Source organism: Rhinatrema bivittatum, chromosome 9, assembly GCF_901001135.1.
Source record: "Rhinatrema bivittatum chromosome 9, aRhiBiv1.1, whole genome shotgun sequence".
Taxonomy (NCBI): Eukaryota; Metazoa; Chordata; class Amphibia; order Gymnophiona; family Rhinatrematidae; genus Rhinatrema; species Rhinatrema bivittatum.
The window spans coordinates 199,629,398-199,643,016 of NC_042623.1; the positions used below are offsets into that span (position 1 = coordinate 199,629,398).

General features: G+C 42.9%; 1 protein-coding gene across 5 annotated transcripts in view; it reads right to left on the bottom strand.

The window, feature by feature from the left end:
- The window catches only part of ATR (ATR serine/threonine kinase), a 368,882-nt gene that overhangs the window by 148,295 nt on the left and 206,968 nt on the right, over positions 1 to 13,619 (bottom strand). For all 5 annotated transcript variants that reach the window (XM_029617054.1, XM_029617056.1, XM_029617057.1 and 2 more), the window contains exons 24-26: positions 6,427 to 6,540; positions 3,219 to 3,334; positions 2,540 to 2,660 (exon numbers count right to left, since the gene is read on the bottom strand). In XM_029617054.1, coding sequence (XP_029472914.1) covers positions 2,540 to 2,660; positions 3,219 to 3,334; positions 6,427 to 6,540 — 351 coding nt within the window. The remainder of the gene's footprint in view (positions 1 to 2,539; positions 2,661 to 3,218; positions 3,335 to 6,426; positions 6,541 to 13,619) is intronic.

Consider the following 13,619-nt stretch of genomic DNA (forward strand, 5'->3'; position numbering starts at 1 on the left):
ACTTTTGTTTGCGCCTGGAGCGCAAACAAAAGTAGGCTATTCGCGCGCCTTTTAAAATCCGCCCCCCTATTTTTAAGTCCAGTGTGAGAAGTATTCTTACTATCACTGGAAACATGTACTTTAGGGAAATGCATTTAAAATTTTTACATAGGGCCTATGTTTCGCCCCATATTGCTTTTAAGGCTGGTATTGCTCATGCTGCTGGGTGTGTGCGCTGTGGGAAGCAGAAGGGGACTCGGTCTCATGTTTTCTGGGAGTGTCCCCCGTTGCAACGGTATTGGCATTGCATAGGGGAATATTTGGAATCATTGGGAGGGGTGCGCCTGCCATTTTCTCCATATCTTTGGCTGTTTCACTGTGTCACTCACCACCTGGTGCGCCCCCTGGGTTTCCGGAGTTTGCTTAAAAAGGCTGGATTGGTGGGGAAAAAGGTGTTGCTTCTACATTGGTGCGATGAGGAGCCGCCCTCTTTTTGGACCTGGCGGATTCATTTTCATAAGCTTATGCAGATGGAACAGCTTTACGCCCGGGGGTCGCCAAAACGGAGGAAATTATTTCTGCAAACCTGGGAGCCTTATATACAAGCTTTACCTCCTAGAGCTCGAAGTTTGGTCCTTAATACTTGTCAATGAGTACTTGAAGAGTTAGTGGAGATCATTCCTGGTTTTATTAGGTCTCTGGGGGGGTGGGTGGGGGGACAGATGGTGCAGAGTTTTGAAAAAAAAAAGGGTGTACCTGTTGCTTACTCAGTGCTTTGCTTGTATTGGAAATATTTCAGATTTTCTATCTATGATGTTATGCAGCGTTTGTTCTTGTACTGTGTGTGAACCACCCAATAAAAAACAATTCTTAATAATAATAAGGACCTTGCGCAGCAAGAGAGCAAAATCCACCGAGAAAGAAGATCCGGAGCCCGACGAATCGTTGCCCTCACTGTCCACCCCGGGGGACACTGCCCCCCCCAGGGCGTCGTCCCCCCCCCCCCGCCGGCCTCTGCTGCGGTGAAAGCGGGGGGGAGGGGGGGGGCAAGGCGCCATTTTCCACCGGCTCCCGCGCGATTTCGCGGGCAGTCCCTAAAATGGCCGCCACTCCCGCGCTAAGCGGGAATGGATCCGACGGCCTGTCAGGCACTGCTGTCGCACGCGGCGGCGAACGCACCGGCCGAGAACGGCCCCCCCGACGCGTCCCGGATGAACCCTCACCGCCCGGGACGCAGGAGACACAAAGGCCTTCCCTCGACAGGCGCGCGGCAAGCCGCATGCCCGGCAGGCCGACCCACGCGGCATCTGGAGCGATCGCGGCCAGAAAAAGCAGAAATCAAATTAAAAAACACCCCCTGGCAAGCGGCTCCCCCCCCGAGAGGCCTGAGTCGGAGACGCGAGGAAATGGAGAGCCGGCCGGCAGAGAAAAACAAAGACACTTTTTTTTTTTTTGTACTTGCCGCTGTCCACGGTCCTGGGGCCCTGTTCCAGCGGGGGTGAGTGAACTGGGCTCCCCAGTGTCACCCCCGACGCTGCTACTTGGCAAGCCGGGTCCTCAACCCTAGCAGCGGCCTCAACCAGGGGGGATGGTCCCCTCAGAACCTCCCAACCCCCCTGGGAGGCAGGACGGACTGGACCTTCCTCAATCAGGACACAAAAAAAAAAATAGCTGCCTAGCACTTAAACTAACCAGACCTACAAGCAAAATCAAACAAAACTACACCCTGACTGACTATCAGAACCCAGGGCTGGCATAGGCTGTGACTGCACGTGCACCATCTACGGGAGACAGAGTAAGACTGAGGGGCTGTGGCTGGCACATTGTCATATATGACTGAGCCCGAGAGCTCTTGCTCTGTCTCCATCTACTGGTGCGGAGTCACAACCCAGGTGTCCTGGACTGATCCTGGTACGTACAGGGAAAACGTTTTAAGATGTATTCCAATTTAATTCCATCTGAATAGAAACAGGACTATTACATCACTGTTAGTGGAAGCCTCACACAAGATCTATCATGCCATCTTACAGCTTCAGTTATGACCTCTAGACTAAACCAAAATTTTATTCAATGATATTAAGAAGCTGTACACTTAAGTCCCTTTAAGCGAGTCACATATTTCCTTCCAGTGCTTCAAATCACTCAGTAAGAGCTGTGTTCTAAGAAGACCTTTTATTGCTCCTTGTTTCTGTTAGGTCAGAAGTGAAAAAGCGATCCCCTGGTTAACTGTGTTTAGAATTCTTTCAAACAGCAGATTCTCCTTTGAAGAGATTCTTAAAAATATAGTTGCTAGGTGGAATTAGAGAATACAGAAAGAATTTACAAGTTTGGTAGATTTCACACTACTTTGGCATAGAAACGAATACATTTTACTAGGCTAAAAGATGTCACAAGATGAGAAGCCTCAGGAGACTACAAACTCCAGTTTTGTAAAGTAAACTATTTTTCAAAACAATTCTCATAGTCAATTGATTATTTGCATTATGCGGAAGTTGAGGATCTCACAAGGCATTTGCACACGCCTTATTATGGAAACAATGACAGTACTCACACTTCTTACCTTTGTTATAAGATAACCTGCCCAGGTTGCTGACCACTCTGCAAAATTACTGCCTAATTTGCTTAGATAAATTGGTTTCTTCATGGTAAACCAGTTTATAGTTTTCTGTGAGCTCTTGTATCTGGAATATAAAAGTATGGTAAATTTAGCACATTACATAAAGCCTGCTGTGCTATCCAGCTTTTACTGGCCAATTCGCCTTCAGTTCTAAAGCTTCCAGGCCTCTTAAGATCAGCCCCTGTCTTGTTTGCAACCACATTCAGTGATGTTGCTTAACTTCTCAGAAACCAGGAATCACTAACCCAAAGTAAAAAACTTTAAACTATTTGACTGTGGGAAGATGATAATATAAAAGGATCTGAATGTCCTACCCTTTTGTCTTGGGGAAGTGGACCTAAAGCTGAATGGTCAGAGGACTGACTTCCTGGACACTGGGTATGTTTTTCTGCATTCTCTCTCTTCCCCATCTGTTGCTGTGGTATTACAGTATCCATCTTCTGGCCAAGGAGCACCCTGGCACTCTCTGAAGTCCTCAAATCAGCACTGCCCTTGAGCAGTACTAGCAGCACCTTCCACCACCCCCCACCTATCTCCTCAGCACTCCCAGCTAAACATATGAATTTTAATGCTAAAATGACTGATAAAGAAAAGATCCCTAGTGCAGGGGAAAATACAGCACCTGGTGTTTAAGTGAGGTTCTAAGATCTCCTGCACATGCTCCGGAAACCTGCGCCATAACCTGCGACCTGGACAGTCACTCTTCCTTTCTCTGCACTCATAGATGGAAAGCAGCTCCTGCAAAGAACAGTTATTTACACATCAAGACAAGCAATGCAAAAGGTAATACACTATTACAAAAATAGGAACAGAGAAAATGATGGCAAAAAAACAAACAAACCCAAATTGGTCCATCCACTCTGCTCAGTTCAGATTCTTCTAACTGGGGAAGAGAAGCATACAAACTCCCATTTTCATCCCAAATCCCTCATCTTGTCTTTTACATTGACTTCTCAATCCTTTTCCTACCACCACTAAATAAATCCATCCCAAGTGTGCCCAGAATCCAAAGTATTGTTATTCAATTGAAGGCCATGTCAAACGTTATCATCTTTATGATTTTACAAGACTAACACTAAATCCAATACCATGGACCCCTACTATATCTTATTACCACATCTTCTAATAATCCACTTAGCCACCAAAACTATCAAAGCCACTTTCCAAAACATCCAGCCTCCCTATACCCATTGAATTTAGAGTTTTGACCATGGTCACTCTATGCAGATTGCCCAGTGCCTTCTTAGAAGGCTGATACAGCTACACCACTACTGTTAGGGTTGTAATTGCCACTCTGTGCAGATTATCTCTAGGCTAACCACATTACTTGTGGTGCCATTGTCATGTTTCTACCATCCCTTCACGTTTTGCAAATAAAGATTATTTTAATTCTGTTTACTGGGACATCCTTCAATTTTACTTGAGGGTGTTCTAGTTCATACAAAAGAACTCTGCCATTTGATTAGGATGTTATTTCCATGAATGGATTATTACCAAGTTTTAGAACCTTCACTGGTTCCCTGTTGCCATGAGGGTTAAGGCAGATTTGGGTGTCACATCAGGGTTAAGGCACTTACATTGGTATTTATGGCAATCAAAGAGCAGAGTCTAGCCTATTTAAGAGACGTTTTAGAGAATAATTCTCTCTCCTACCCACTTCAGTTTTCCAAAGTGTCACTATTGACATTTTCCTTTGCCTGAAAAACACAGTTGTGTATTTTCAGTGGTGGGTCCTATTTTATGGAATGCCTGTCGGGACCCGCAATGAGGATCCTGCCTACCCCACTTGATACACCTCAAGGATCCCTGTCTTCGCCTTCTGCCCATCACTTTCTCTTCTTCTCCCTCCTAAGAGGACTCCTTGGAATGCTTCCTAGGCCCCAAGGAGAGAGAGATTTCTGAAGCAAGTGGATCCCTAGCTTCTTCCCAGGACCCTTCCTGATACTGACAGAAAGCCTGGAGGCCCTTAAAAAATTCCACCCATGAAATGGCAGAAAGTTCCATCCTCAGGGTAGGCAAAACCTTCTCTGAACCCATTCCCAAGGGGCTAGATAGGAAAGGAGGCAGAGAAGACTCCTCACCTTCCCTGGTAAGAGCAGCCACCATACCTTCTTCCTGTAAAACGGGAGCCTCTGAAGTCCCTGCAGGGAAAAATTCCCCTGAGGAGACATCTCCCTGGGCCTCAACACACTTTTGGCACACACTGAGGGACCTCATGGGACCAAGGACCCACACATGGCATGCAGAGCAGACGTGAGGCTTCTCCCCGTGCTGCTCCCCCAACGCCATCTCACTCTCTCTTCCACTGATAAACTGAGTAAATGCATTCCACTGTGTGTCTCAACAGCTCCTGCAAATGCCTAAAATGGCACCTGCCGTGTGTCCCTGCACTTCCGCGCTAATCCAGTTTGTCCAAAAATAGCCCCACAGCACTTCTCAACCTCGTGGTCCGGAGCAGCCACAATCACAGCTGCTTCTTTGACAATCCTAGTAATAAGCGCATCGGCACACACTCAGTGCAGCTCGATGCACACACACTTTTTTTTTTCCCCCTCAAAAAAAACTTTCTTGGCCAGACTCGCTGAAAAGGCTGAACCGGCCTGCAGCAGACAGAATGGCAGGGAGGACAAAGCAGAGGGAAGAGAGAAGGACCAGACAGAGAAGAGGACTATGCAGCAGGGCTGAGCCCAAGGCCTCCTTGCCCTACCGAAGCTCTTCTCCTGTTAGGAGAGGAGCCTTCACCTCACTCCTGTTAGAAGAGGAGCCTTCACCTCACTACTGTTAGAAGAGGAGCCTTCACCTCACTACTGTTAGAAGAGGAGCCTTCACCTCACTCCTGTCCTGATCTGTCTCCTGAAATTTTTTTCCAGACTTTAATTTGAGGGAGGGAGCGAATGCTATCACCAGAGGAGGTCAAAATTGGCTGTTCAATCCTGGCATGCTGAAATCCACAAGTAAGGATGCATGTCCAACTATCTGCTGGAGACAGAGAAAAACCTGACTGGCTGGTGCTTGAGCAGAGCTATATGAACGTGACATCAGCAAGTCGCTGTTCTCCGTCTCCATGTGCTGGTTGGAGTTCACAACTCACTGGTATGGACTGGCTTGCCCAGATGAAGAGGAAGAGCATCTTTCCTATGTAGCATTAGATCTGCTCTGTTTGCACTCTGGTGTTTTCTTTGTTTTAATGTACTGTATTTTAATGATTTATTGTAATCTCTTTAGAACATTATTTGGATCAGCAGAATATAAGAACCTGAAAATAAATAACTGTTTTACCTTCCAGTATCCATTCTGGGAGGGCATTGCAGGCATCTACCACCTTTTCTATGAAAATATATTTGGAGCTTCATATCATAACAACTTCGTTTTCATTGAAAAAAGTTTTCTTCTTGTAAATTAACACCTTTCAGACATTTAAATGGTTCTATCATGTCCCCCATCTCTCTTCTCTAAAGTATACATATTTTGGCCCTTCAGTCTCATTTCATATGGTTTTTGGTGCAAATCCCATACCACTTTGGTTTGCCTCTCTATATCCTATCTGAGGTACAGCTTCCAGAACTAAATACAATATTCCAGGTGAGGACTCACCAATGATTTATACTAAAGTCAACAGTGACATCACTACCAGCTCTGAGTGCGCATCGGGCCTCTGGTGGAGATAAATGCTGCACTTCTAACACAGCCTTGGGATTGATTGGACGAGTTTCCAGTTTCAAGCACCTCATTCAAGCTACCCATTATTTTTCTCAAGGGCAGTATTTTACTATGAAAACAAATTCAGCATGGAATCCCACCCTTCTTAACGAACAAGACCCACTCCTTACCTGGACAGCATAGGCAGCAGAATCTTGAGCTCGAACATTATCAGCATAAGCAAGGAATGCTCTTGTTAATTCCATTAACAACTCGTATGCAAAATATGGATCCTCCACTCCACTCTAAAGAAAAGAAACTCTCGTCATCTTACAGTTTATGGTGCAGTGGGTCAAGCCTTGGCTGTCACCTCAGGATGTCTAGGTTTAATGCCAGTTTACTGAGATGTGAAGGGCGTTTTGTAGCCTTTAACTAAATATTTACATGTGCTTATTCCTATCACAGAAGGGACTACTGTTGCTCATGCAGGTATTATGCTGTCACAGCATAATACCACCAAGTACCACAGCATTTATCTTCTGAATAAGACATTGTAGTGCAATATTCAGGGAGTCAGCATTATCCTGAAGATATCTCGAATCTTTGAAAATTGCAATAGCTTTCATGGGACCAACATAAGAGTTCAAAAGATCGTGAAATTACTCATTACCTGATAATTTCCTTTCCTTTAATATAGTTGGACCACTGAGTTATGCAAGCCAACCAGCAGATGGAGACAGATCAACAGGCTCTGTGATGTCATTCCTTATAAGCATCCATGCTGACTCCATCCTGCTATATTTCTGTAACAAGCTAATTGTGGATACCTGTACACAATTAACAATCAAAATACATTATAAAAATATATATTTTTTTTTTTTTTAATCTGTGGACTTCCAGAAGAGTCATGAGACCAAAACAAGGACAGAGTCTCCAAACAGTAGAACGTGGAATCACTCACCTAAGGCAAAGTATAAACATTTACTATGCTTATTAAATCCACTCATCTGTCTTCAGAAAAAAAATATCTTCTGTATTGCAGATACTAAAAGAGTACACTGAATAAAACAGCAGCATAGAGAGGGTCCTGGATTGGTCTGATTGTTTCAAAGAAAAGAAAATTATCAGATAGAAGCAATTTCATCTTCCTCTTCATCCGTCAGACCAGTCCAGACCAGTGGGATACACCTAAGTTACTCTCTCATAGGGTGAGATGCTGTCCCAGCCCTTCGCAAAACTGCCAAGGGGAAGGAAGCCTCCTATCTAGTACAGACATCCAGATGATAATGCTTAGTGAGAGCATGTAGGTACTGCCACGTGGTTGCTTTACACATCTCCAAAGAAGAGACCAAGCGCAACTCTGTCCATGACATCGCTGCACACTCATGGAGCGAGCTCTCATTTGCTTCAGCAACGAAACACCAGAATCCACGTAAGCCAAAGTAACAATCTCCTTAATCCATTGCTCAATTGTAGCCCTAGTAGCTGCCTCACCTTTGCGTGCTCCACTAGAAAGAACAAACAGGGCATCCAATATTCTGAAAGCATTTTTAACCTCGAGGTATCATAAAACATATGTCTGCACATGCATGAGATGAAGAAAAGCATAGTTTTCTGAACCTGACCAGTCACGAAATGCTGGTAAGAAAATCACCTGGTTGAGAGATGGAATTCAAACAACCTTCTGAAGAAAGTATAGAACTGTATGAATTTGAACCATATCTTTTGTAATCAATAGAAAGGATTCCCTACAAGAAAGTATGTAACTCCAATTTATTTATTTATTTATTTATTTATAGTTTTTTATATACCGCCGCTCATCAAAGATATCACGTCGGTGTACAATGAACAGGAACTTACGCAGGAGCGTTATACATTTAACAGGATTAAATAAGCATTATACATTTAACAAAAGTAAGAATATATATATTTGAACATAAAACAAGTAGAATCTTTTAAAACAGAACTATCATTTAGGATTAACTGAGCTGAGTTAAACAGAGCTGGAAAGTAAAGGGATTTTAGGAAATTAGGTATGAGGTTAGGGACAGGTTAGGAGGAGATGGAGTTATAATTAGGAGTGATAAGAGAGGGGAGAAAGCGCTTCAGGTGCAATTAAGAGCAAAAGTATGGAATGGTATTTACAGTAAGGACATAAAAAAAGGGGAAATTAGAGATAGTGTAGAGAAAGGGGGTGTTGGGGTAAATAAGGCAGGGCATAAAAAGGGGAAGAAAGACATATATATTTCAGGTATAGGCATGTGTAAATAACCATGTCTTGAGTTTTTGCTTGAAAGTTTTGGGAGATGGCTCAAGGCGCAGTTCAGTGGGCAAGGTATTCCATAACAATGGGCCAGCAAAGGAAAGCACTCGTGCTTTGGTGGAGGCATGGTTATATATTTTGGGTGAGGGGGTCTGTAATGTGGCGAGGTATTGATTTCTGGTAGGTTTAATAGAAGTTTGAAATTGCAATGAATTATTAAACCATTTCATTTCAGGATTGTGGAGGGCTTTATGGATCAGTGTTAATGTCTTGTACTGTATGCGATATTGAATAGGGAGCCAGTGAAGGTCCTTCAAAACTGGCGTAATATGTTCCTTTGAGTTTGTGTTGGTAAGGATACGGGCTGCAGTGTTTTGCAGAATTTGTAAGGGGCGGATGGCATTTTTAGGTAGGCCTAGGAGGAGTGAATTGCAATAATCTGTTTTGGAAAACAACATGGCTTGTAAAACTGTCCGGAAATCAGATGCGTGAAGCAAGGGTTTCAATTTTTTGAGTGTATGTAATTTGAAAAAACATTCTTTAAGGATTGCACTGATAAATTTTTTGAGGGTCATTTGGTCATCAATAATGACTCCTAGGTCTCGGACTTGGTGAGAGAATTGTATGTGCGTTGGTGTTATAGGTAAGGTAGGCGAAGTATGTAAGGGAGTAGGAGGAGATATGATCATGAGTTCTGTTTTTGTGGAGTTGAGGGCAAGTTGTAAGGAGGTTAATAGATTGTTGATAGCAGTGAGAGTAGTGTCCCAGATTTCAAGGGCTTTGGATATAGATTCTGTTACTGGAATAAGAATTTGTACATCATCAGCGTACAAAAAGTGTGGAAGTTTAAGGTTGGCGAGGAGATGGCAAAGCGGAAGAAGATAAATGTTAAAAAGGGTAGATGAAAGTGAAGAGCCTTGCGGGACTCCTTGCTTCAGGGGGATTTCTTTTGATAGGTGGTTGCCAATTTTGACTTTATAATTACGATTGGACAGGTAGGAAGTAAACCAGTTATGAGCGGTACCAGTTATTCCAATCTCGTGTAGGCGTTGGAGGAGAATTTGGTGGTTAACGGTATCAAAAGCCGCTGAAATATCCAGGATTACTAGAAGATGTAGTTGATTTCTATCTAGGCTTTTGAGAAGGTAATCAGACAGTGATAAGAGAAGAGTTTCAGTACTATGTAATTTACGAAACCCATATTGTGAGGGAGAGAGGATTTGGTGTTCTTCTAAATAGTCACTGAGTTGACGGTTGATAGTTTTTTCTAGGATTTTAGCAATAAATGGGAGATTAGAAATAGGGCGGTAATTGGCAAGGTCTAATGGGTCGAGCTTAGGTTTTTTTAAAGTAGGTTTAAGGATAGCAAAATTTGAGAGAGTTGGGTACTTGTCCAAATTCGATGGAAGTATTGATAATGTTAGAAATGGGGCTGGCTATTAGATCAGGGACAGTGAGTAGGAGTTTTGTGGGGATGGTATCAGACGGGTGAGAGGAGGGTTTAGCTTTTTTGAGCAGGGATTCAATTTCAGTTGTTGCTGTGTTTTCAAAGAATGTTAGCTGAGGTGCAGAGTCTTTTGTGTGACAGAGGTTATTGAATTGGGGCATGTGGGGATTATGGGGGAAGCGTGTCATGATTTTGTTAATTTTGTCCTAAAAGAAAGAAGCCAGTTGTTCGCATTTGATTTTGGCTTCTTCTTCTGGTATGATATTTGGAGTGAGGTTAGTAAGTGAAGTGACATATTCAAACAATACTTTTGGATTGAATTGAAATTGATGTATTTTACCAGCATAGAAATTCTTTTTTGCATTGTTGATCATCTCACTATAGTTTTGCAGGGAAGTTTTGTATCGTGCAAGTAGAGTAGGTGTCGGTTCTTTACGCCAATTTTTTTCAGCTTTTCTAAGGGCTTGTTTTAGGTCTTTTAGTGTGGGAGTGTACCAGGGTTTTTTTGTATTTTTCTGAGAGGAGAGTTTTTTTGTAATGAGGGGGCAAATGTTATTAGCAACTGAGAGGGTGTATTCATTCCATGAAGTTAAAGCAGTGTCAGCATTTGATAGATCAAGGTTAAACTGGGTGTTGGATAGAGCTGTGGTAAGCTCGTCTCTATTGCATGTTTTTCGGTATTGTATAGTGGTAGAGCAGATTGGGAGGGGCGGCGGTCTTTGAAGAGTGTTGGATGTTCTTATGATATAGTGGTCAGACCATGGGATGGGTGTGCATGATAGAGAATCAGTTACGAAGTGACGGTTTGTAAAGATGAGGTCGAGTGAGTGACCAGCTTTATGTGTGGGCATGTTTATGATTTGCTTGAATCCTAGTGATTTCATGGCTTCCAGGAAGGAGGAGCAGCTAGGTGTATGAGGTGTTGTGTTGACATGGAGATTAAAGTCTCCTAGGATAATAGCTGGGGAGTCGATAGAGATATTTTTAGCTATATATTCAATGAGAGATGAAGGGCTGTTGTTAAGAGTTCCAGGGGGAGCATAAATGAGGCAGATTTGTAGAGAGGGGTCTTTGAACAAGCCAATTTCTAATTTAGCTGGAGGGGGGATGGGTTGGAGTGTGAGTTTGAGTTGTTTGTTGGTGGCTAAGAGAATGCCTCCACCTTTCTTTTTTAATCGGGGGATGGAGACTATATCGTATATATTGTTGGGGAGCTGGTTAAGGAGAACATTATCAGTGTCTTTCAACCATGTTTCTGTTATTGCACAGATGTCTGGTGTTTCGTCTGAGAGGATGTCGTTAAGTATAGAGGTTTTTTTGTTTAATGATTGTGCATTGAAGAGGATGAGTGTGAGTGCTGTGAGGCCGATGATTTGAGTGAGTGGTGGGGAGATCATGGTTGTGTGAATGCTTTTGAGGTATGATCGTTGTCGTATGGCATGCGGTGCAGTAGGTCTATGTCTATAATAGCTGAGTGTTGGGATGTTTAGCATATTGAGGCTGCACAGGTAAAAGCTGCACAGGTAAAAGTGAATGTGTATTTGTGTGTTTGTGTGTTGTATAAAGTGAGGTTGTATTTTGTATTGAGTGTAGCAGTCAGTCAATTGCAGTAGATGAGGGCTGACAGAGTGGAGGATACCAGGAAGCAATGTAACTTACCTATAATTAAAAGGAGGAGGGGGAAGGAGGAGGGACGTAAAGGGGAGTTTGAGTAGTAACATTAGAGTTAAGTAAGGATATGTAGAAGAGTGTTTAAGACTCTAGTTGCTTTAGGCCTTAGGTGCTGTTGTATCCAACCAACTCTAGGTAAAGACAGGACTAATCTAGGTAAATACAGGTAAGTAAGTAAGATAGGTAAATGAGACAAGTAAACGGCTTTAGGTACTATTAATTCCAACAAAATCTAGAATAAAACAAGTAAAAGCTTGCCTCTAAAAAGGCTGAATCCAAGGCGATTTTTTTTTTTTTTTTTTTTTTTTTTTAAGATTGTTGCAACAGTACTTTCACAGGAGAGCAAACAGTAATCAGGAAAACTGTCTTCAAGGTTAGCAGCCGTAAAGAGAGCACCTTAAGAGAAGTGAACTGAGACTGCACCATGAAATGCAAAACTAAATTCAGATTCCAGCTCAGAACTGGAATTCGAAGAAGAGGCCTAATATGCTTCGTGCCTCACAAGAAATTAGATACAACCGGAGGAGAAGATAGTGGTCTATCCTGAACATGCTCCCTACAGCAAGAGAAGGCAGCCAGCTGCACCTTCGAAGTATTAAAAGCTAAGCTAAGAATTCTAAAATCAATGACACAGATAAGCTTCCAGGAGCACAGTGATAACCAAAGCACCAATCCTCAAATACTCTCCCGTATGTGGACATACACCAGAGAAGTGGAAAATGTCCTAGCTTTCAGAAGCATAGCCACCAAATCAATGTGGTTCCTCATGAAACACTGGCCCCTGGGACAGTAATTCTTTGTGAATTGGCAGTCTTAGGGAATGGCTGCAAAGGAGACGCTTGAGGTCCACATACCATGCTCGAAGTGGCCAATCTGAAACACCAACACCACAAGTCCCTGATGAGAAATAACCCTCTGAAGTACCTGGCCTATTATAGGCCAAAGGGGAAACATGTACAAGAGTGCCTCCATCGGACAATCTTGTATTAGGATATTTATTTATTTATTTAACACTTTTATATACCGAGGTTCTAGTAACAATGTTACTAATCACGTCGGTTTACATACAACATTGAAATGACTTGAACATGAGTCTTACAGAGAACAAGGAATGAAGAACTAGGATATAACTCATTTTAAACATATTATGAAATAGATTATGTTAAATAACAGAAATCAAAAATACAAGGGATTAGGGTCAAAAATGTGACATGTGATCAATTGTTGTCTAGAGCATTGTAAATTGCATCTGGGATTATTAAGCAGTGGGAGATAAACTGAATTGACCAAGGTGGGTAGGAGTGAGTAAAGACAAAGTCATGCATAGGCTTGGGTGAAAAGCCAGGTCTTGATATTGATATTGAACCCAGATGAGAGCATATGCCTCTTTCTGCTGGAAAACTTGCATGCCTTTACATTCATTCTGGTCATCATCAGATGCAGATCCAGCCTACCCCATCTGTCGGCAATTATATTGAAAGCTCTTTGAGAGAGAGAGACCATTCCATTGAGTCCAGTACATGTCAACTGGGGTAGTCTGCCTGTACATTGTCCACGCCTACTATGTGGGCTTCCAAATGCACTTTCGCCCACTGAAGAAGCAGTTCTATTTTCAATAGTACCTGAGAGCTCTGCATCCCTCTGATGGTTTATGTAAGCCATCAAACAATATCAAAAGAGGAAACTCAACAGTGATATAAGCTGCTTCAAAGGGCTATAAAATATTTAGAAAAATACTTTGAAAATATCGTGAGCTTCTTAAAATGTATCAGCAAGCCTTGACGGCGTACCCTTTTAAATTCTGGGTCGCCATCATCACAGCATTCTCAGCCATTACTCTGACCGCCAGCCAGCCAAATTGCCCTGGCTTTGAACGAGTTGACAGACCAGCTCACTTCTTTGGACGTCCACTGTCCTTAAGCAAACAGCTCCTGACAGTGCACTCCCCAGCCCAACAGACTAGCATCAGACATTAGTACAAAGCAGGCTGAAATCACCAAGTT